The following is a 25,805-nucleotide window of genomic DNA, read 5'->3' as shown; positions in this document are numbered from 1 at the left end:
GTGAGTGTTAAAACTTTTTTTTTAATTTTTTAATTAACTTTTATAATTTTTTGCTTTTTTATTTATTTTTTTACCTAGTCCAGAAACTCTACTCTAGAGGCTAACATACTAACATGGAACTTTTTCAGGCCTCCAATAAGTAAAGTGGTGGTGCCCATACTCATGCTTGGATTTGAACCTACGACCTGTTGGTTGGAGAGCAGATATGCTAACTACTCGACTAACCAGTCCAGCTTTTCAAAACCTATAATGTAATAGTGCCATTGTAAAGGAAAGCTGTTCCAACAAAGCTTTCCTTTACAATGGCACTATTATATTTCACCTACAGATGTAGGTGAAATGACAGGTGTTATTTCTGACATATTGTTTATGCCTACTTTTGCCACTAAAAATTGACTGATTGAAAGCAAAATTGAGATGTGCTACAAATTTTAATTCAGATTTTGATTACCAAGTTTCACTAAATATCATCCAGTCAGATTGAAATCAAAATTTGAGGTAAATTAGCTACAGTGCCAAATAATGAATGTCAGTAAAATCTATCTAGAGCAAGGAATCATATTGATGGATGTGACAGATACACACACATATTATCTAAAAAAAATTGCTGTATAAATGTATATACATTGTATGTACATTTGACTCAGTATAGAAAACTTTAATATCTACTAGAGAAATTTATAGTGAACAGTTTGCATAGTGAATTTTCTCTAGAATGTTATTCTAGAGAAAATTCACTATGGCAGCATACTGATTTCTGGGATGTGAATGACATGGTGCATCTGGACTTCATGACTGCTGGTACATGATTAACTCTGAGAGTCAATTTGTACATATTTCACAGAATATGTGCATCACTTATTTTGTGTTTATACTTCAAACTCTACTGCAATATAAAATTGAAAAAAATTAAAGGAAAAAAATTCACATTGGCAGACTTCTTAAATCCAGAATCATCATGGTCATGTAGAAAGTGCTGTTTTAAGAAATTTTTAAGGAGCATACACAAATATTATACAATATGTAGTGCCTCCATATCGCATTTGGAAGAATAGCAGAACATTGCACCCTTTGATTGGAAAAGACCTGGGGTTCGATTCTTGTCATGACGAGGGGGGGAATCCTTATGTGGGCTTTTTCAATTGAAGATGAGTTAGCCGATCTCATATAAGGTTGTAGGTTTTTCTTCCTGGAAACTTGGGTTTTTCATCTCGCATACAGGCAAATTGGCCTTCAGAACACATGCAATTTACAGACAAAAAAATACTGTTGTTGGTGATGATGGGTGGTACATAATGTTGATAATAGTAGTGTTGTAGTATGAGAATTAAGTAGTAGTGGAGAGAGTGAGATGTATTTAGCGAAGTAGAGTGCCCTCCTGTGATGAGTCCTTGGACTTTCTGGAAGTGGCACGTAATAATAATAAGTTTTGTTGTGTTTTAATATGTTCAAAATACAAAAATTAAATTACTGTTAAGCAACACAGGGTCATATATTCTCAGGGTATTCTAGGTGTGGTGCACATTCATGGAATAGCAATATCACTGATATTATATTTTTGCATTTATACCTGTTAAAGACTCCCCTAATTGTTTCCTGGCTCTGTATGATCCCTAAAATTAAACACAATATACTAACGTTTCATGGAGAACACTTTTCGATGTGTAAACATTGCATCACATTCACCTTAATAGCCTGGATGTGCTATCACAAATATTGGACACTTTTGAGCACCTTGAACAGACATACAGATGGTGCAGCAGGTCAAATTCTTAGTGTGGTTTTGTAAACCACCATGTAGTCATTTGTCACGAGTTGCTGTTTTTGGTTTCAGTGTTCTAAACACTGATGTGTTTAGACACCAATACATGCAAGTTTTTAATTTTAGTTATAATAATATATAACTTTTTTTTGCCTATATTTACAATGGGAAAACAGTGTTGATGATCTACTGAATGTCTCATTCTCATTCAATTAAGATGAGCACTGATGTGCTATGCATTCTTAAAACTTTCATACATCAATAAAAATGCAACCATACAGTCCAATTGATGTGAATTTTGTAGCATGGGTTGCTTAACAGCCCACCCATCCAAAATGGGGGCACTCAACATCACTGAAGCAACCCATTAGTGATATACAGTACTAATGGGCAAGGACCTATATGGTAGATTCCAAATATGTAACTCCAGGATCCTCAAGGGATCTGTGAATTATATGTTGAATTAACTAATTTTTTTTTCCTTAATTGAACTTTCATTCTAAAAATGTTTTATATATTTTTCCTTTTTGTTACAGGTTTTGGTGGGAGTTGTTTTCAAAAAGATGTATTAAATTTGGTCTACCTATGTGAGTGCCTTAATCTTCCTGAAGTTGCAGCTTATTGGTGTCAGGTATAGTATATGTCAAAAATTAAAGAATGCTTAGCTCAATATGCAGTGTAGGTTTATTTTATCAATTTTGTTATGTACAAAAAAAAAATGTTTGTCTAAGAAATTGCCTTGTATAGTCAGTATAGAAATTGTCATGGATTCTGCAGTCAGAGCATACGAGACAGTCAAGTATATGGTTTATTTTAATCTTTCTTGTCTTTTGTAGAACAATATTTGTTCAACAGAACCAGTTACTTTGTTTTCATCCCACTCTTCTGACCATTTTGGATTCCGAGACACTTTGAGACGTTGTTATAATAGGTATTGATTATATTGATATCTGTGAATCTGGTCTAGTACTCTATTCTAAACTCACTCAACAAAACTCCAGATTCTTCTTCATATCTCTGCAGAGTGCATGTTAATTAAATGTTGTATTTAATTTTACAACTTTTGCTAGAATTTATATTTTTATTATAAATAACTGTTTATTTTTTTTTGCACTTACTGTGTTCTATATTTATGCTTTTCTTGATTAAAGTTTACATTTATTTGTAAGCCATGCAGATTCTCACTTCATTACTCTAATTATATTAAGTAAACTACTCTTTGCTGAGGTTCCACCATATAGTGGATCTTGACAAATTCCAAAAACTTGAGCAGTCATAATCCTCTAAGCCTACTGCTTAGAGTATAAGCTTAGCATAGCACTTGTGACAGCATATGACTGATTTCTGGCATGTGAATGACATGGTTCATCTGGACTTCATGCATGCTGGTACATGATTAACTCTGATTATTACGTTAGAGCATTACAAAACTGAATGTATGGATTTAAGGAGCTCATTCTTATGCAACAGCTTTTCCTTCAGCATCATAATGTTTTTGACTGAATGTCTGTTTCTGAAATAACAACTGTTCATTATCATTTATCCATACACTATATTATACTCTGCTGGCATCTACCTCTACAACACGGAAGCAAACCCATATACAGCCAATTCAAAATATAAATAAGTGTAATTTACCTATTGTTCTTACCTCAGTGTTGTCTAAATAATGGACGCCTTCAACAGCCAGCTTCTGATAGCTGGAGAACTATCAGCTAATCCATGACCACTAATATAAATTTCAGCAGTCAAGGTCCACAGCAGATCTTGCCTACATCACACATGGCACCATCCATTTCTGGTCATATGTCATGGAAAGGTTTGGAGAAGCCTGTGCTATTGCACTTGCCATTTATAATTTCCAGGACATTTCATAGGTTTTGAAGACTTCTCAACCAATTGCCAGTTTTCACTCAAGTATTTCTCTGCGGGTAATAGCAGAAAGTGTTCTCTCTCGAGATTTTCCTGTCAATTCTTTCCTTATTTTCCCCACTCTCTTCCTCATATACATAAAAAAACTTGCTATCACTGATGTCATACTCTGTTCATAGTTTTGTTGATGTCGCTCTCCACTGATTCCACTTACATGACAAACCTTTCAGTGCTCAAACATTTCATGTTTCAAGATAGTCTGCAATAAGTGTTCTAAACTGAACTGTACACAATCCTTCAGCAAGGCAGTGGCAACCTGGTCACCTTTAATGCTTCTAAAACAATTATCTTTTTGTGCGTGCACACACACAAAAAAAAATTCTTTTTTCCCCTCCTTTCATAATCCTAGCTTACCAGTCAAAACCAGATCTCTCTTGAACTGACTTTTACTCCTATCCTTTCTTGCCTTAATCATGTGACTTTCATAGCATTCTTAGCTTTCAAAAAACTTTTATTATTATTTTGTGACACCTCCAAGGAATCCAAAGACTCGTCGAGGGAGGACACCTACTCTACAAATCTCCATCTCCACCACTTAATTCACCACCTACACCAACCGCTACTGCCATCATCAATCATACTGACAACATCTACTGCCACTACTGCCACTACCCACCACTACCACTAGTATTTTTTCTTTAAATTGCTTATGTTCTGAAGGCCAATTTGTCTGTATGCGGGATGAAAATCCTGTATTTCTGGGAGAAAAATCCCTGCTACCTCCATACGAGATCAGGTAACTCACCTTCAATTTAAACTCAGATAAAGATTCTTCGCATCATGACGAGAATTGAACTTAGGCCTTTTCCAATCGAATGGCACACAGTACCATCGTTCTTCCAATTGTGTTACGGAGGTGCAATGGTGCCTCCATAGCATTTTTTGCATCCACTTTTACTCAGAGATTACTTTTCATTTGTCCACATACTCCAAATGAATCAGAAATGTTCCCAAATTTGGAAAACCTAAGACCTCTGTAAAAATTATCTATGCTGTTCAGAAGAGAGCAGTTTGATTTATGACTCCACTTTCACAGTCTCCAGTCACTGTATCATAGATGGTCAGTTTCTGCATGATGATAATTCCATGGATGCTGTTTCGAAGTATATGTAGAAAGAGAGATAGCATATAATGGATTTTTTATTATTGGATGCAGCTTTACCTGGTTCTGATGTTAAAATTTTATTTTTGGTGCAGTCATCGTATACCAATGTTACACTTTATAATTGTTAATTATCTTATTAACAAAATTAAAAAATTATCTATGCTGTTCAGAAGAGAGCAATTTGATTTATGACTCCGCTTTCACGGTCTCCAGTCACTGTATCATAGATGGTCGGTTTCTGCATGATAATTCCATGGATGCTGTTTCGAAGAACAATCATCTGTCATGCAACCCCCCTACCTCTCATTTCTGCTAAACCTACAGCAACAGCTATCCAACGTCCTTTTACAGTTGAACTGTTGACTCTGAATACCTGCTGCTGCTGCTCCCAGTCTTTCATTCCATCTACATCACTCTGTAGATGGAATGATGCTTTTTAGTCTGGTGAATACAAACCGATTGCTTTGCTATTGACCTGAGCCCACACACACATGCAATTTATTTACTATAGGCCTCACAGCCTTTTGTTTGTGAGTGTGATATAAAAAAAAAAAAAAATCTGTTTGTAATATAGTTCTGTGTTACAATATTTATGTGCACTATAAATGTGTACATTTCAAATACTGTAAAGATTGTTATATAATTATGCATTGAAGAATAGCCAGCTGGAATAACATTGCTTTGTATATGTAGAGAGAGAGAGAGAAAGAGAGCATATAATTAATTTTTTATTATTGGATGCAGTTTTACCTGGTTCTGATGTTGAAATTTTATTTTCTGTGCAGTCAGTGTATACCAATGTTACACTTTATGATTGTTAAAGGAGAGAAAAAAAAAAGACTACTTTCTGCCTTCTATTGAATTATGCAAATTTTCTTTATAGGTTATTGAAATGAACAGTTTTCAAAGAACAAGGTTTGCCCGACGCATAACAGAAAGTCTTTTTAACACCATTACGGATAAGAAGATTGCAATTCTTGGATTTGCATTTAAAAAGGATACCGGAGACACACGGTTGGTATAAATTTTGCAAAAACTTAATTTATAGTAACATACATTTTCATTTATAGAATTAGTTGCATTATTACAATATTAATAATAGGTAGATTTTTTTAAGCATGATGCCTTTTGCTTATTGCTAATACTTTTCCATATTTACTGGAAAAATCTAGTATTTAAATTCTCTAAATTTTTTGACTACTGTAATAGAATTTTTACACCAGGAAATTTAAGTTTCTCATTATGAAACAAATCAGCCTTTGGGATGGGATATATGTACTAATATATACTAATACCAATAGTCTTAGTCTGCTAGTACATTTAAAACAACCTGGTTTTTATTAGTAGCACAGTTTCTTACATTCTTTTTCATTTTCAACAGGGAATCTGCAGCAATTTATATATGTAAACATTTACTAGAAGAAGGAGCAAATTTGTGCATATATGATCCAAAAGTTAAAAGAGAACAAATTATGAAGTGAGTATTGTATGACAATTATATAATATTTAGAAAAATAATATGAAAAAAAATTATTTTTATGTAATTCATCTAAATGTTCATATTTCTTCAAGTGGTAATGTATTGTTCTTTAACTGCTTTTGCTGTTAATTAAAAAGTAGCATAAAGATTTAGTCTTAGTGTAATTAATATTTTTTAAAGTCTAAAGTCCTTTAATCAGAGAATTTAATTATAGATAGTTCCTAACTTTAAAAGTTAGCTCATTCCTAGCATGAGCTCATAAAGTGGGAATTTATTTCCCATAGACTTAATGTTAAAAACAGGAGTTACATTCCCAACAATGAAGTTGGACCATAGTGATGCTAAATAAAGGTCAACAAAATGGTAGCTTATACTTAAACAACAATTTATTTATCCAAAGAAATGAAAACATATTCTTGAATCAAGCAAATTATAATAACAAATAAATGTTAAAGAATGTTTATTCTTCATTATCATCAAATGCACACACGTGTCTGTTCATCTTCACCGCTTCTTTTTATTAACACCACTCCCCATAGTATTAATTCATTTTGACTTGCTGTACAGTATTAATAAGATGGATAAATTTGAAAAAGACTGCAAAGAAACATTCTTGAAAATTGCAGCATAGATACAGTGCTGTGTTGTATACTATGCATGTGGTTTGAAATATCACATTTATGAATGTTTTAGCATTTATTTATGGCAATTAATGTTCATATTTTCAATTTTTTTGTTGATACTTGAAAAAAACTCAGTAAGAGCTGTCTGTATATTTAACTTTCTTGGAAAATACATAGATGCAGTTGATTAGATCTTTTTTTTTAGATGATAATTTTCCCCTTCCTCCAACCACTTACAAAATTGCAAACCTGTTAGTGTGGTGTGTAGCTAAGGGTGAGAATTCAGAAACCTGCAACTAAACAGTGCTTTTCTCAGGCTGCTTCAAACTTTCAGTAATCTGGGTTGTAGTTTCATATTAGCAGTGAAAATCATCTGCTACCTCAAGACTTTCACAAAATCCATGCCATACAGAAATTCAAATGTTCTTGATTTCAAAGCAGAGATGTTATCCATTAAGCCATCCCAAGGAAACAAGTAAATAAAAGCAAGTTTGTATAAGAGCTGCAAATAAATTCAGTTGCCACCAATACAGTGTATCACCAGAGGTCTTATCACCATCTGGTATCTAATTCTTACAGTATGATAAATCAAGTTTGGTTGAGCATTCCATTAATAGTGACCATTGAAATAGCCAAATGTTATTTATACAATTAACTACAAACTTGAAAGATTTCTCAAGGAATCAGTAGAAACCTTAAATAACCAACCTACTTGAGAAAGTGGGCATATCTCTTCTGTAAGCAGCAAATAAAAAAAAAAGAAAAAAAAGATTTTGGAATTGGGAGAAGAAAGAATTATCTCTTAAGAAAGGATTATAATTTATTTTGGATGTGACTGTTGGACTGAGCAAGAGGCATAAAAGAAGTCTAATGTGAAGATAATGCACTGTGAGCATTATATGATGAGTAGACTGTGGATTTGATTCTGGATAGATTTTTATTGTATTAGATTGTTTTACTTAAAATAAATTTGAAAGTGGTCCAATTTTTGTATGTATATGTAAAAGATCATTCAAACAGGTATATGTTTTGGGGTTGAGTTATAAGAAATGGGCAACAGTTTTGTGAATACTGTTTCACTAAGAAAGTGCTGGAGAGAATAAATCCAGAGATTGGTAATTTCTGTGGATTCAATTCATGGTTGATTTGTTTCTATTGCACAGATGGATAATTCAGTAGCTTCATTTGATTTGGGCAGTTTGTTTTTGTCTGTCTAGTATGGTGGGGAAGGAGGTGTACTGGATGTTTTCATTTGCATGGGAGAGAAAGATACTGAATAAATCCAGTGTGGACAGAAAATCTTTAATATTGTCCATTTCTTCAGAAAAAAAAAAATTTTTTTTTCAAACCAAACACAAATGATGTATAAGAAATTGAACTATAAATTCCCAGAAATTTTTTTTTTTTTATTTTTTATTTTTTTTTTATTTTTATTTTACAAAATTCAAAATCTTTACATGGGAGCAGGGGTGGAGATGTTGCCTTCTACTTACTCTTAAACTATGCTCCTCATCCTCAAACTTTCTATTGGCCTCTGCATGATCTGATGTCAGATACACCTAAAAGCATTTCCTGTCCTTTGCAATTGATACAGCCTGTTTTCCTCCACTTTCTTTCTCTCTCATGTGTTTACAGTTTACAAAAAAACAGAAAATAATAAATCTAAAGGTACCTTTCAAATAGCATTGGATCAGCCCCTTTATTCTATTTATGTCCATTTATTGAATTATAGTGGCTCAGGCAGGCTTCTTCAACCACATGAAGCTTTGCTGCCAACTCTAATAAATATCTTGAATATTTTGGCCCTCAAAAGCCTTCATAACATTAATAAAATGTTGTAAAGTCTTATTATTAATGCTGAGTTCATAAAAGGACTTTATAGCATTACTAAAGCTTTTCACTGGCCTGCTCTTCTATATGAGGCATATCCTCCTTTGACATCTGTTGCCATAACACAACTCTTGCATTTGGTTGTTCATCTGCATTTAGTGACTGTAGAAGAGCTTAATTTTGAGATGTAGTTTTGTTTCATCTGCTAGCAAATACAGTTCTCTGTAGTGAATTTTTTGAACACAAGTTTTAGCTTGTGTTAACAATGTTAACACAAGCTAAAACTGGCATTGCTATTATGGATTTAAGGTGAATCATATACAACAGACTTTCATCCACTATAGTGAAAGTGAACATCATTGCAATGATAAATCCACCTGTGTAATGACAGTGTGTAATATTGAACCTTCTTCCCACATTTGGCTTAAAAATCTCTATATTGGATTCTGTTATTTATTTGTATTTTGAATTTTCCAAGAAGTGAGATTGCTTCTAATTGCTCACTTTTACTTATTAATTCATCAAAATGTGTCAAGACCTCTTCAAGATAAAGCATAACGTTACTATATGTGTAATAAATTGTATCATAACTATACATTTTTTAAAATTTATAGTAAGTATACAATTCAGGGAATGTCCAGTCTTCATACTGGAAGTCACCTATAAGTTGATTGAGTTTTTGGGGGTGATATCATGTTTCCATGATAATAGGTTGTGTACATTGTGTACACACAGTAATCAGTATGTGTTTCTATTGCAGTCCCAGATATAGTGTTGGTAATCATATACCAACACTATAGAATATGGAAGTCTGCGGTATATGTTGATAATCATATACAGCAGACTTCCATCCACCAGTGTGGTGTCTGCAAGGAGTTTGAGTGTGTTTAAGACACGGTATGATGAGATGTGTGTGAGATAAAAGGACCTCCCAGATGAGTCTTTGACTCCATGAGGTCTTGTTTAATAATAGTGAAAGTGATCATCATTATAATAACAAATTCACCTGTGTAATGACAGTGTGTAACCTATGTTATGAACCTTCTTCATGGCAAATGAATGTAGCAGTAGATTTGAGCTGTGCTAAAAAAAAGTGTTTTTAAATCGGTGTATAATGTACCTTTTTATCACAAATTGTGCTGTGTTTTTTCAGTTTGGATACAAGTGTCCTTCAGTAGTGTTGTCGGAATTTTTTTGTTTATATTGTGTTTTGCTACTTGTTTGTTTGTACTGCTTCTGAAAATGGTGTCCATAAAGAAATGGGCATCAGCAGCACAGAAGGCTTTTGTATGAAGATCTAGCTCTGCTTTGGATTTTTCACAGTGGATGCATTGTGAAAATTGCCATATGTATACACCAAAAAATGTGAAAGATTTGTGAACTATTTGAATAAATGAGAAAAAGGAAAACATTAACATATGTGAAAAGTATCTTGATATAAGTGATTAGAAATAGTAACAAGAGTCGGGACCATAGTAGAAGAGCTTAAATAAGAGTTAGCGAAATGAAACATCTCGAAGAGGATATTAAATCTAAAGACGAGATTGACTGATGACAATGAGGAGAAGGAGGAATTTAGTAGTACAAAGAAAAGTGGTAAAAAACACTCAACAGGCATACAGTCAGGAATATATATCCATACTTGAAGTAGAAAAAGCCATCAAAGGCTTGAAATGTGGAAAGGCAGCAGGAGTATATGATATTCGACCAGAAATGCTGAAGTATGGTTCAGAAAGCCTGGACAGAGGAACGAATTCCTGATGATTGGAGTAGAGTTATAATAGTACCCATATATAAAAAGGGAAATAAAACTGATTGTGAGAATTATAGAGGTATTCCCCTACTGAGTGTTCCTGGCAAGATCTATGCAAATATACTTGAGAAACGGTTGAGAAGAATTGTGAAAGAAAAACTTCGTGAAGAACAAGCTGGATTCAGGCCAAATAGAGGCTGTCAGGATCAGATCTTCACTTTACGACAAATAGTTGAGAAAGCATGGGAATATAACAAAGATCTATATTTAAGTTTTGTCGATCTGGAAAAGGCATATGACAAGGTGCCAAGAGAGAAGCTATTCAATACGCTACAGTTATATGGTGTCAGTGGGGCATTATATCAAGCAATACTTAGTCTTTATTTGAGTTGTAAGTCAGCAGTTAGAATTGAAGAAAGTACAGGAAGATGGTTTAATGCTAAATCTGGTGTGACACAAGTATGTATATTATCCCCTTTGTTATTCATTATCTATATGGATCACATTATGAAGGAAAGTGGTATTAAAAATGATATTAGAATTGGAGATGTTAATGTCAGCTCTTTGCTTTATGCAGACGATGTTATACTTCTAAATAAATCCACTACAAGTTTGCAAGATTCCCTGACTAAATTGAATAACTGTTGTAATAGATATGGTATGAAGGTCAGCATTAAAAAGACAAAGCCAATGAAAATAGGTAGAATTGTTGAAAATGTCAACTGTGTTGTGAACGGGAAACCTGTGTAACAAGTAAAACATTTCAACTACTTAGGCACGATTTTTAGTGAAGATGGTAAATTAAATATAGAAATAGACAACAGAATCAACAAAGCTGGTATGGTAGGAAGTCAATTGAATAAATTCATATGGAATAAGAGAGAAATTAGTCAGAACACTAAACTTGTTCAAACCAGTTTTAACTTATGGATCTGAGAGCTGGGTCAGAAGTAAAACACTTGACCAAAGACTAGAGACCACAGATATGAGAGTCCTGAGAAAGATTAGAGGCATGAGCAGATGACATCAATGGCAATCTCATATTAAAAATGAGGTTATTAGTTAGGAACTTTACATCAGGAGTTCTTAACTCCTGATGTCAAGTTCTTGACGTCAGGAATGCATTAGCAGAGCTAATCTCAGGTGGTATGGTCACTTAAATAGAATGGGCGAGGAAAGATTAGCAAAACAAGTGTTCTCTGCCAGGTTGGCAGGAAAAACGACCCAGAGGAAGACCAAGATATAGGTGGATTGATATGGTACAAAGTGCCTTAGACGATAGAAATATAAGATCTGATATTTCTATAAGAACAAGTAACAGACTGATTTGGAGGAAAATTGCAGATAGGGAATTAGTAATGATGTAAATTTTTCATGTAATACTATCATATCCTGTACACCCCTTGAGGGTACATGTCAGGAATTTGATGATGAGAAAAAATCAAAGGATAGTCGTATACCATTGTATGGGGGACCCAGTCATTAGAGATGTGATGACTAGTAAAGTGCAGAAAACATGCTTTCCTGTGAAACAACAGTGAAACAAATAATGATGTGCTGTAGAAAAGGAAAGACTGGTCATCAAAATTAGTGGTAGTTGTGAACACAAATGACTTAGTTGGGGGGGGGTAAATGTTGATAGAGACTTAAGGAAGTTATTGCAGCAGGTAAAGAATAATTGATTGTTGTAAAAATAGTAAGCATGTTGCCCAGATATGATAATAGTGAATTGAGAAAAAGGGGGTTCAATTTGTAAATCTGAGGAATTTGAAGTTTAAAGTTAATTGATTGCATTTGTTGGTGTGGGGTTTGGTGTTGGGCATTGTTTTCTGAGAAGGCGCAGTCATGAAGTAAATGTAGTAAATGATCAGTCTACTTGTTGAAGCAGGATAGCACAACTAAACAGATTGTACAATATGAGGTTGAAGATGTAGTTGCAACAGCACAAGTGATGAAATGCATAAAGGTGAGGATAATATAGGTAGGAATGGAAATCAGAGTCAGAATCAGAGAAATGGGAGTGGTCAGACAGAAGAGAGAGAGAGGTGTGGTATAGCATCTAGAATAAAGAATGTTGGTGCTGGTAGAATAACTTCAAAGACAAGTGATCGTTACATTTGTACACAAATGTAAGAAGTATTCAAAACAAGAGAGCCGAGTTTGTTGCATTGATTGCAACAAACTCACCCCCCCCTTGCCAATTTCTATATGGAAGATTTCGAAAAACGAGCCATAGACTCAGCCCCACTCAAACCTTCTATCTGGCTAAGATATGTAGATGATGTGTTCTCTATTTGGCCTCATGGCCCAGACACGTTAGACTCCTTCCTCAGTCATCTCAATAGTCTACATCCAAGAATCCAGTTCACTATGGAAAAGGAAAAGAACAGTTGTTTACACTTCCTAGACACCTTAGTCACACGCCTGCCTAATGATACACTTACCTTCACCGTATACAGAAAACCCACACACACAGGCAGATACATTCACAAACTCTCCCACCACCACCCCTCTCAACAATATGGCATAATTAAAACTCTTACCAAGAGAGCCCACAATCTTTGTTCCAGTGGAACCGCCCTCACTAATGAGCTTAACCACATACACAGCACTTTCCTCTCCAATGGCTACAGTGATCACAGTATCAAAAAAATAATCAGTTCCTCCCCCATTCCCCTTCCTTCACGTCAACAAGATTTTTAAAAATGCCATCACCATACCCTGCATCCGTGGCACATCTGAAAAAATAGCCAAGATACTAAAACAATACAATCTACACACAGCATATAAGCCCCACCGCAAACTGGCTACCCTTATCCGTTCTACGAAAGATCAGCTTCCTCCTCTCTCTCTGCCTGGAGTTTACAAAGTACCCTGTTTCTGTAAGCTGACATACTTTGGACAGACAGGCAGATCAGCATCCATCCGTCTAGAGGAACACAAGTCTTACATCTTCAAACACAACTATGGCCATTCAGGCTTGGCTGACCATGTTTTGGACACCACCCACAGAGTATCATGGAAGAAAACCACCATGCTCCACCACAGCAAATTCAAGAAAGAGAGACTTTTCTTAGAAGCAGCAGCAGCTCTCAAAAACCAACCAAATCTCAATAAATATGGGTGCATTAAGCTTCCAAAGATTTGGGAAACACTCATCACCAGAGTTCCCACCTTACATTCCAGGCCACCTACTACTGCCCTTAGAGGGCGCTCTACCTAGATAGGAATTTAGTGTCACCCACGTGGTTGGGCTTAGTATTGTTTGTTATTTGTGCATATGTTACATTAATTTTTTTGTAATCCCCGTAGATGTCCTAGTGACTAGGATGAAATATAGGAAGTATTAAAGTTTATTTTAATTCTTTTTGAGTGTTGTAAAAAATCCATTAAGCCTCCAACATGATGTCCTCACAGCACTTAAGCCTCTACACTCGTGGTAAAGATGGCATAAGCTCTGATCACTAATCTTAATATTTACCCTTAATGCCAAAACACATCTCCAAGAAGGGGATGCATGATGTTTTGTATTAAAGGCAAGGGGCCACTACCCAGACCGGTTTCGACCTTTATTGAGGTCTCATCAGTGGGAGCTAGGCTAGAAATACCAAGATTTAGTAATACAGAGCTTATAAGTATTTTATATATATATATATATATAGTAATACTTTATTTAAAAATATTTTCAGGGATCTTACAAATCCAGATATAACAGAAGAACCAGATAAAGGTATTATTAAGACTTTTTCATATAGCACTAATATGTTTTAATTTTTCTGTGATTTCACTGTTTGACTAACAATAGTAATTTGCCTTATACTAGCTTTAAATTTTATATATTAGTATTAATGATACTGACTGTAATAATAATACACATACCAGCCACTGAATTAGACACTTTTATTTAAAAACCTGTTGGACCTCCTTTAGCCTGAATTTCAGCACATGTGGTTTGGCAGATTTTACAAGGTGTTTGATTGAATCTTTGTCTACAGCATTCCAGGCATTCACCAGATAGTCCTTTAAGTCAGATTTCATGCAATAGGACTTGCTCCCATATCTGTTTTTCTACCCATACATTCAGAACATTCTGTCCCATACACTGCTGGGCAGTAGCATTATCCATGAAACAACTGTCACCTACTGGATAAAAAAATCAACATTGCAAGATGGACTTGATCGTCAAAAATGCTCAGATATTCCTTGGGTGATACCCAATCTCACTGCAATATCAGGAAACCCATTCTGTGCCAACAGAACATGCACCACACCATGACACCATCTCCAGCACCTTGAGTTGTGTTTATAAGGCAAGCTGGATTCATTGCTTCATGGGACTCCTGCCAAACTCAGCCTACCACCAGTACAGAATATGATGTAGCATGACTCATTGGGCCATGACTTTTTTTTTTCCAGTGTCCAGTCACTGTGTAGAACGCCATGACTGGACACGACTACACTGTGACTGGTCAAACTTTCCAGTTCTTCTCAGAAATAATTGGTTTCCATATAGGCATGCAACTACCAATAGCGATCCCCTTCAATTCCCTGCACATAGTAAGATATGCATCAGGAACAACCTTCATTAAATGCTTTGGTTAATTACTACACATAGGCTGTTTTTGAATACAAACCTTCTTACAGCAGTCTTGTTCCTGACAGATCTTAGGACCACGATTTCTCCACTGATTAAACAGTCAGGCTATCTCACCTTTTGAGAAACAAGTCAGCTCTGCTGTTTTCAAAATTATGGCTCCAGCCAGACGGGCACCCACAATAAACCCTTTATTGAATTTTCAAAAGATCCTTTGTTTTTTCCAAGCGATCTATTGATGATTACTGTCCAGCACCATTCTTAAATAGTTTCTAGAACATGCGGGGATGCTCATGACGAAGTATTTTGCATATACACTGTAAGTGATGTTTACATACATCTCCGTAAAGGTTTCTAATTCAGTGGCCGGTATGTGTATATTGTGATAACTTTATAATGTAAAGTCCCCCCCCTCCTCTAACAAGGAATTAATCATATATATGTACACACACACACACACACACACACACACACACACACACACACACACACAGGGTGTTTCAGAATACTCATTACAAACGTCAATAACTTTTCTCTGAACTCATATCTGCGCTATTTAGTGTTTGATCAAGTGCTTTATTTCTAACCCAGCTCTCAGATCCATAAGTTAAAATTAGTTTGAACACTGTCTTGTGTATAGCAGCTAGTTTATCTAGAACATTTTGCCTGCTTTCTGATATTATTATTATTATCTGAGACTTCCAGGGACCAAATATTCATCAAGGGATGCTTTAAATCATCCAAACCAGGTGCACCAAATTAGAAGCACTCACTATCCTAAAGGCAAACTATTCCACTCACTCACTCACTGCTCTGTTGAGGGAAAACGAGAAAAACTAGCTCTTACCCCCTTTCTTGATTGCAAACAAACTTAACTTCCATAGATTCCCCATGTTCTCTCCCACCTTCCATATAACAAAAAATTTCATCAGGTGATATTCTATAATATACATTCAAAATGAACACGACACCCCTCACCACATGTACCCCTTGGTTCGGACAAATCAAAACCCCCCAAAGATGGTTACCCGATACAGCCAATAGTCTCCTACAAAAATGCCACCACAGCATCTTTATCGAAATTCGTAACCAAACTGCTCAAACCATTACTTACAACGTCAAACTCTATGATAAAAAATACGGACGACCTTTTCCAAAAAATAAATAACATAACCCTATCCCAGGAAGACGTCCTCACTTCATTGGTTGCAACTTCACTATACACTAACGTGGACATCCCCAGAACATTAGACATCATATACACACTACTCACAGAAGACCACACTCTGCATTCCCTTAAAAAATTAACACCTAGTGATATGATCAACCCTTGATAAAGCATCCCTTGATCAAGGGGTGCTTAAAGGTCAAAGCTGTATAACTGAGAGGAGACCTCCACATAGCCTTTAAAGGAATGCAGAGAACCGACCAGGGCTTCTGACCTAATGTCCAATCCTCACCTTCTCGTGGTGCACCCTGTTGGGTATCTACTTTGATACTGAACGAACGAGGATGGGCTGGCAATTTGGGATTTAGCCGACCAAATTGTATTCTTATTGGTTAAACCAAAATAAAAAATGATGGTACAACATGACAAAATTTCATGCCGGCTGGGGCGTCGCCCAGTTAAACAAGGCCCCCGTTGTTTTTGCCAGGGAACCAGGACAAACAGCGAAAAGTCAGCTACTGGAACAAATCTGAAAACAAACTGCAACTCAACATCACCAGAGTTAAAGATCGGTACTATCAACGTAAGAAGCCTGAATGGCAAAGAAATGGAGCTAGCTGAGGAATTAGATAAGTATCAGATTGACATAATAGGGGTGACTGAAACAAAAAAGACCAAAACTGGTGAGATCTTTCTAAGCAATAAATACAAAATGTTATATTCAGGCAATGACAGTCAAGGAAAAGAAGGAGTAGCCATAGTATTCAACACAAAATACGAGGCTAATCTTCTTGAATGGCAGTCAGTCTCAAGTAGAGTAATGTGGGCAAATATGAGAATGGGGAACTGTACAATGAGACTTATTTGTGCCTATGGTCCCACAGAAGGTTCTACTAAGGTAGAAGTGGAGGAATTTTTTGACGCTCTAGAAAAAGCAACTGACACAATGAAAAAGGAAAAGTTGGTCCTTGTTGGGGGATCTAAATAGCAGAGTAAGAAATGATTGCGAGACATACAAAAGTATTTTGGGAAAATTTGGAGAAAAGAGCAAAGCTAATAATAATGGCAAATATCTGTTGGATTTCTGCTCAGGACATGGACTGGTTATTACTAACACCATGTTCCAACATAAAAATGTGCACAAATTCACATGGAGAGAAGAGACTAGGAATAAGAAAAGTCTCATTGACTATGTTGTTGTTGATAGTGATGTTTTCTCCCTGATGCAGGACACCAGAGTGTACAGAGATTTGAAATTGGAAGTGATCACTATTTAGTCTCGAGCAGGATAAAATTGAATTTCATATTGAAAAGAATAACATGTAAGAAAGTTTTAAAGCGAATAAAAGTTGAGCAGCTCTCAGATGTGAATTGTAGACTAAAATACAGAAAGATTATTGAAAAGAAAATGAAAGAGTTTGAGAACAGGAATGAAACCTTGGAGATTCAGTGGCAAACTCTGAAGAAAACATTGATTGATTCTGCTAGAGAGGCATGTGGTGAGGTTGTGTGCAAGGATAAAAAAATCAGAATTCCCTGGTGGTGGACACAGAAGTTAAAGAGGCAGTGAAGGAAAAGAAGAAAGCATATCAAAAGTTCCTGGCAAATAAGTCAGCTTTTACTCTTACAGAATATAGAGACAAATGTAAAAGCTAAACAGTGTGTTAAACTAGCTAAACAAAAGTCATGGGAGGACTTTGGCAAGAATATAGAAAATAAATATCAAGAAGGTGGCAAAATATTCTGGAGGTTGTTGAAGAAGCTTAGGAATGGAGGAAAGAGTGCTGTAAAAGGAGTTAGAGATGATAAAGGTGACATGAAAACAGGAGAAAAAGATATCCTTGAAGTATGGAGTAATTACTTTGAAAAACTACTAAATGAAACAAGCAGTGATGACAGCACAGTGATAAAAAACACTGACCAGGCATGCAGTCAGGAATACATATCCATACTTGAAGTAGAAAAAGCCATCAAAGGCTTGAAATGTGGAAAGGCAGCAGGAGTAGATGATATTCGACCAGAAATGCTGAAGTATGGTGGTATAAAAGTCTTACAGTGGCTGCACTGCATAGTTCAGAAAGCCTGGCCAGAGGGACGAATTCCCGATGATTGGAGTAGAGCTCTCATAGTACCCATATATAAAAAGGGAAATAAAACTGAATGTGAGAATTACAGAGGTATTTCCCTAATGAGTGTTCCTGGCAAGATCTATGCCAGTATACTTGAGAAACGGTTGAGAAGAATTGTGGAAGAAAAGCTTGGTGAAGAACAAGCTGGATTCAGGCCAAATAGAGGCTGTCAGGATCAGATCTTCACTTTACAACAAATAGTCGAGAAAGCATGGGAATATAACAAAGATCTGTATTTAAGTTTTGTCGATTTGGAAAAGGCATATGACAAGGTGCCAAGAGAGAAGCTTTTCAATAAGCTGCAGTTATATGGTGTCAATGGGGCATTATATCAAGCAATACTTAGTCTTTATTTGAGTTGTAAGTCAGCAGTTAGAATTGAAGGAAGTACAGGAAGATGGTTTAATGTTAAATCTGGTGTGAGACAAGGATGTACATTATCCCCTTTGTTATTCATGATCTATATGGATCACATTATGAAGGAAAGTGGTATTAAACCTGATATCAAAATTGGAGAAGTTAATGTCAGCTCTTTGCTTTATGCGGATGATGTTATACTTCTAAATAAATCTGCTACAAGTCTGCAAGATTCTCTGACTAAATTGAATAGCTGTTGTAATAGATATGTTATGAAGGTCAGCAATAAAAAGACAAAGACAATGAAAATAGGCAGAATCATTGAAAATGTCAACTGTGTTGTGAATGGAGAACCTGTGGAACAAGTAAAACATTTCAGCTGCTTAGGCACGATTTTTACTGAAGATGGTAAATTAAATATAGAAATAGACAAGAGAATCAGCAAAGCTGGTATGGTGGGAAGTCAATTGAATAAATTCATATGGAATAAGAGAGAAATTAGTCGGAACACTAAATTAGCTGTATACAAGACAGTGTTCAAACCAGTTTTAACTTATGGATCTGAGAGCTGGGTCAGAAGTAAAACACTTGACCAAAGACTAGAGACCACAGATATGAGAGTCCTGAGAAAGATTAGAGGTGTGAACAGATGGCATCAGTGGCAATATCATATTAAAAATGAGGATATTAGGAAACAACTTGACATTGTCAGCATCCAGGAATGCGTTAGTAGAGCTAATCTCAGGTGGTATGGTCACTTAAACAGAATGGGAGAGGAAAGATTAGCAAAACAAGTGTTCTCTGCCAGGTTGGCAGGAAAACGACCCAGAGGAAGACCAAGATATAGGTGGATTGATACGGTACAAAGTGTCTTGGATGATAGAAATATAAGATCTGATAATGTTGGAGTCTTGACAAGTAACAGACTGATTTGGAGGAAAATTGCAGATAGGAAGTTAGTAATTATGTAATTTTTTCATGTAGTACTGTCATATCCTGTACACCCCTTGAGGGTACATAGCAGGAATTTGATGAAGATGATGATATGATCAACTTAATCAAACCAATAATCTCAGCTAACTTCTTTAAGTTCAATAAAGAAGTCGTTCAAACACGTATATTGAAATTTTTGAACTCCCTCTGGGCCAAAACATCAGTGGACAACTAGCAGAATTGTTCCTAGCACACACAGAATCACTCCTGCCCCCCCCCCCCCCCCCCCCCGCATCATCTTTTATGGTAGATACATGGATGATATTCTATGCTTTGGACAGGCGTCTCTTAACAGCTACAGCAACAGACTAAAATTCACCATAGAAACCGAACAGAACAAATCCATCAATTTCCTAAACCTAACATTAATTAGAACAAACAACAAAATAGCCACGAAAATATACCACCAACCCATGCATATCGGAAACTACCTCCATTTTAACTCATACCATCCATATTCAATTAAAAAAATCGGTCATTCTATCACAATTTATAAATGCTTAAAGTTTTCAACTAACAGTAATTATCTCAACATAGAAATAGAGAAATTAACACAGATTTTTAAAAATCACAACTCTTCTACACAACTAGTAAATTACACAAACAAGACAGCAAAAACCCATCAAAACAACCCAACGACCAAAACAAACTTCCCAACACAAAAAGTTATCAAACTGCCATACATCCAGAACACTTACAAAGCCTACAAATACATTTACAAACATACTGACTATAAGCTGGTATTCACCACAAACCAAAAATTGGCAACACTTCTAAAACCCATTAAATCTCACACATACAAAGAAATATTAGGACATCACAACGTAGTCTACAAATTTCCTTTCCATAAAAACTGATATCACCTACACAGGTTCTGCTATCAGGTCTTTATGGGCAAGACTACAAGAACACTTCCATGACTGTAAGATCCCTATTCCAGAACATTTAAACACTAAAAAATGCAACATCAAAAAGAAAAATAGAATACAAAGTACAGGGAAAACAGAAATAGCTGTTCACACCCTTGAAGAAACACATCCTGCAAATCGACAAGGCCATAATAATAGGCATACAAGACAATGAAACAATGCTTAGAATATCGGAAACGATAGCCATAAAATGTGATCAAAACTCAATCAACGTTTACTGACCCTACATAATCTCTGAGTGTTGGAAGCTCCATAACATAAAAATTAGGTCACAACTCACCAATAGGAAATAACAGCCCTTCAAAGGGAGAAACATGAAGTCTACATGACATAGCATCCACTTTCCCCCCATGAGTTCCAAGGACGACACACGTTCGAAACGGCTCACACCCCATTAACCCTATCCCCGGCCCCTTTTTCCATAAACCCTCCTCCTTCCTCAAAATAAACAATTTCTATTTTCAACCCCCTCTTTCATCTCCCCCCCCCCCAAAAAAAAGTGCCCTTAAAAATAGTAATATACAGTATGTATGTATTATATAAAAAACCTGGGTTTTTCAAATTAATTCTCCCACATTACCCCCCCCTCCACACACACACACACTTTTTCCAAAACCCCCTTCCCTTTTAACATCCTAACAACAGAAAGAAGATAGCCAAATATAGGTATGTGCGAATTTTCTTCCTCTATTATTCTGCATATATTTGTCTCTAAAATACACCTATAATGTCCTAAAAATTCTTGAGTAAAAAGCCAATGACACTCCTTAACGAAAGCCGGCAAAATAGCAGTAAAAATAATACATTCAAAAGTTTATAGACCTCTTTTATCATATCATATCATTATCACCATCACGTCACTTCACTTCACTTCACTTTTTACTTTACTTCACTTTACTTTACTTTATTTTCTCCTGTTAACCTGAGTCTGTAATTCACATACTTGAAATCTGTCCTCATAATCCAGATGTAAGCTTTGCAACTCTTTTTTGTACCCTTTCCCACAACTTCTTTATCCCCTTGGAACCTGGGAGACCAAATCTAGAGGAACATATCTTCTATATTCTTCCCATGACTTTTGTTTAGCTGCTTTCTTACTTTGTATTCTCTCAATGTATGTGCATGTGCTGACATACTTGCCAAGAACTTTTGATTTGCTCTCTTCTTTTCCATGACTAGTTTAACCTCCTGAGTCACCAAGGAGGCTCTAATTTTTCTATCCTTGCAGAATAACTTCACATGCTTACCTGGGCGAATCGTCAGTGTTTTCTTCAGAGTGTTAGCAAGTCTCCAAAGTTTCATTTTTATCTTCAACCCCTTTTTTTTTCTTGAATAATATTTTTATATTTGAATCTACAATCCAACTCAAGCTGCTCAACTTTGATGATTTTAAAAACTTGATTACTTTCCTTTTCAATATGATAGTCAATTTTATCCTGCTTAAAACTGAATGATCACTTCCTATTTTAAATTTCATGTATAGTCCCCTATCTTGAACCAGCATGAAGATATTGATGTGAACATTAACAGTGAGATTGACTTTTCTTATTTCTTATTTTCTCTTTCTGTGAATTTGTTTACATCTCTATACTTTCACATGGTATTAGTAATGACTAGTCCATGTCCTGAACAGAAATTCATTAGGTACTTACAGTTATTATTAGCTTTGCTTTTTTCTCCAAATTTTTCCCAAACATATATGTATGCCTAATATTCATTTCCTACTCGCTGTTAGATCTCCAACATGGACCAGCATTTTCCTCTTGTTATTACCTTCTCTAATAACGCAAAAAATCCATGCTTCTTCCTTCCTTAGTAGAACTTTCTGTGGGACCATAGGCACAGATAACTTGCATTGTTCAGTTTTCCATTTTGATGTTTACCCAGTTAATGTTAAATATTATAGCTACTCCTTTCTTTCCCTGAATGTTATTTCCTGAATGTAACATCTCTAGTTCTTTTGCCAGTTCCACTTCTCTATTGGTTCCTCTTATAATGGTGATGCCAATCTTGAATTCTGCTGATAGTCATTTGGAGTTTGTTTCAGTACCTGACTCACTGTGTTTATATTTTGGTTTGTCAGTAAGAATAAAATTTGTTCAGCTAAATCCCAAAATTTTAACCCATTATTGATTCATTCATTCTATATCCAGGTAGATGCTACTAACAGATACACTACAAGGAGGTGAGGATGAAATTAGGTCAGAAGCTCTGGTCATTTCTTTACATTCCTTAAAAGACAATGTTTTCCCAATTAGCTAGTTCAGGCATGGCCAACTTCATTCTATATGAGAGACAATATATGATGAGTGGTAGCGTCACGGGGTGCACACTTTTAGACAGAATTTAAATAAAAATAAACTCCGCATTTTTTCAGGGCAATAGTTATATGTAGTGAATTACTATATTAAATCATTTTACTACAGGGAGAACAATATGAAATACTTGATTGATTTAAATATAAGTTATTAAATTAAATTTAACTATATATTTCTGGTTTTTTTACATGTAACACAACTTAATGAGAACACTGTGGGCTTTCATGTGCATCAACAAGTTCATCAAAGTCGATTTTTAAAGATGATGACAATATTCATAACAAATCCTGAAGGTGGTCATCAGTCAGTCAACTTCTTTGTGACAATTTAACCACCCTTATAGTTGAGAAAGTGCATTCACATATGTATGTGCTTCCAAACATAGATGCAATTCTCAAGCTGAAATCACTCAATGTAGGATATTTTTCCCTTGGTACCAGTTTCCAAAAGTCATTGCCTATCTCCACCCTTGACTGGTAAAAGGGGGTCACTTTGAAGGTCACACACTCCAATTGAATAGTGTCATGCTGCTCTGAAATGTCGCATTTCTTTGGGTTTCTGTCATCAGAAATAATGAATATAACTAGTATATAACTAGAATATATCAATCATAAAATCTGCGGTTGAAACTAATAGCTAAATTGATAATGCAGACAATTTAATATAGTTTTTATCCTACCTTGGGCCTGCTATTGGCGACCTATGATCTAGTTGATCCTTAAGCGATATCATTTGATTGATAGTTTTCAGTTTTAAATGAGAAGTAAATACAATCGTGTAAAAATAAGTATAAAAATATACAGGGTGTTCGGGATAAATTTGACATATTTATAATTAATTATATTTTTCCGTAAGTTACATGTATTAACACACACTTCTCTTCATTTAAAAGTTTGGACCCTTCTTCATTCATATACAAGATGTCAGAAAGGATGGATAGCTGGAACCCACCTGAATCATGGAAGAGAATAACTTGTATCATGATGATTCGTGCCCGCCATCAAAATAAGGATATTACGACTGCTGCCCAATGCTCCCTGAATACAGTAAAAACAATCAGGCATGAACTAGAGACCTGCAATGGTGACTACGAGGATGTAGCAAGAAGAAAGATCCCTAGCAGACGATCTGATTGCGTTCGTACAGCAGAATTCCTCGCAAATCTGCAGGAACAGGTGTTGAAGAACCCTGGCATTGGAATTCGGGCTTTGTTCGTGGAGTTGCTAACTGTAGTCAAGCCCTGGATAACAAGGGTAGCCAATGGTAGGCCGTATGTATGGCAGCAGGATTCGGCCCCTTGCCACACCTCTGGGAAAAGTCAAAAATGGTTGTCTGAAAATTTCTACGACTTCACCAGTCCAAATGTTTGGCCTCCAAACTCCCCAGACCTTAACCCCATGGATTATTTTGTATGGGGCGCAGTTGAAAAAGACACCAATCGCACTTCCAGTAATACAAAAGCCCAGTTAATGGATAAAATTAAAACAGTTTTTGCGGCCCTTCCCAGGGAGACTGTAGCATCAGCTTGTTCGAGGTTCCGAAGCAGAATTGAAGCTGTGATCGATGCTAATGGTGGTTATTTTGAGTAAATCTTGTTGATAGTATTGTAATTAACTCTGCCTGTAATGTTTTTTTGTCAATTCATTAAATTTAATAGATACAAAGAAGATTTTCTTTTTCCTTACGAAACTGTCAAATTTATCCCGAACACCCTGTATATAGTGTAAGAAGTTAACTGTGGATTTATACCTAATGTCTCACTCTCTGTTCTCCATTCAGTTGATCTGCAACTTGCATTTCAAGTGCATAATTTTTAATTTTAACCTTTGATTTGAATGAAATCCATAAACAGATTAAGTTAATGGCATTAACCAAATGAGGTGCAGTTTAAGATATGTGTATTGTATTAAAAATGATTGGGAAGTTTAAAAAAAAAAACACCTTTTACAAGTTTTCGATGTTTCAGGTTTTGTTGACATTATTAAAATAGTAATAAAATTGCAGTAGTTTGAGCATACAGTGCTCAAATTCATTTTAAATTTTCATTTTACTAATCATGAATTGAAAACACGCTTCAAAATTCATGGACATACATACCAATTCAGTTCTTATCGTATCATGTGTGTGTGTGTATTTACAGAGATGAAATTTTATCTTAAAGATATCAGTAGAATCATATACACCTAAACTTCTTTTTACGTGATAGATACGTTCCTAAAAATTACGCGTAAATAGAATTTGCATAAAAAGAACTACTGACTCCATGGAAAAAGTGAAGATAGGTTCCAAAAACCTGAAATATAAGCAAAATAATGAAAAAAACAAACATTAAATTCGTTAGGATCATAAGATTTTTATTTACATTTCATGGAGAACACATGCATATAATGAATTTTATTGACTTAAAAAAAAACATATTCATTTCAGTTCTTTGCTAAGGATTCTATAAAAAAATTTAATTTTATCGCTATCAGTTTCTGACAATAAATGCAAAAGCTTTCGTTTTCGTGAGACTGTAATATCACTAAAACTACTAGATATGGTATTATCGTCATCGACTTCCGCCTCAACTTGTGGAATTCTTCATGTCATGTCTTGAACAAAAGTACCACTGGTTGTTTCAGTAGTTTCAGGCATGAACTCGGTTATTAATCGCTGTGTTGATGCTTTAGATAAGTCACGATATAATTCTCTGTATGAAGATATTAACAACTTAAGCTCATGTGAAAACTTCTCAGCACGTTCTTCATTTGGATCATGTCGGGTAAAATAATTGCCTAAATTATTGGCCAGTTTAAGACCTTCTTTAATTATATCAACAGTAAAAGTAGG

General features: G+C 35.4%; 1 protein-coding gene across 1 annotated transcript in view; it reads left to right on the top strand.

Annotated features, from left to right (window-relative positions):
* Positions 1-25,805, top strand: part of sgl (UDP-glucose 6-dehydrogenase sgl) — a 156,514-nt gene that overhangs the window by 77,366 nt on the left and 53,343 nt on the right. Inside the window, exons 7-10 of the mRNA XM_090402533.1 lie at positions 2,299-2,393; positions 5,683-5,813; positions 6,181-6,276; positions 14,175-14,215. Coding sequence (XP_090258659.1) covers positions 2,299-2,393; positions 5,683-5,813; positions 6,181-6,276; positions 14,175-14,215 — 363 coding nt within the window. The remainder of the gene's footprint in view (positions 1-2,298; positions 2,394-5,682; positions 5,814-6,180; positions 6,277-14,174; positions 14,216-25,805) is intronic.

Source organism: Typopeltis vanoorti, chromosome 13, assembly GCF_054136105.1.
Source record: "Typopeltis vanoorti isolate ZY-2024b chromosome 13, IOZ_Tvanoo_1.0, whole genome shotgun sequence".
NCBI lineage: Eukaryota > Metazoa > Arthropoda > Arachnida > Uropygi > Thelyphonidae > Typopeltis > Typopeltis vanoorti.
The sequence above is the reverse complement of the archived record's forward strand: the minus strand, read 5'-3'. Positions and strand labels throughout refer to the sequence as shown.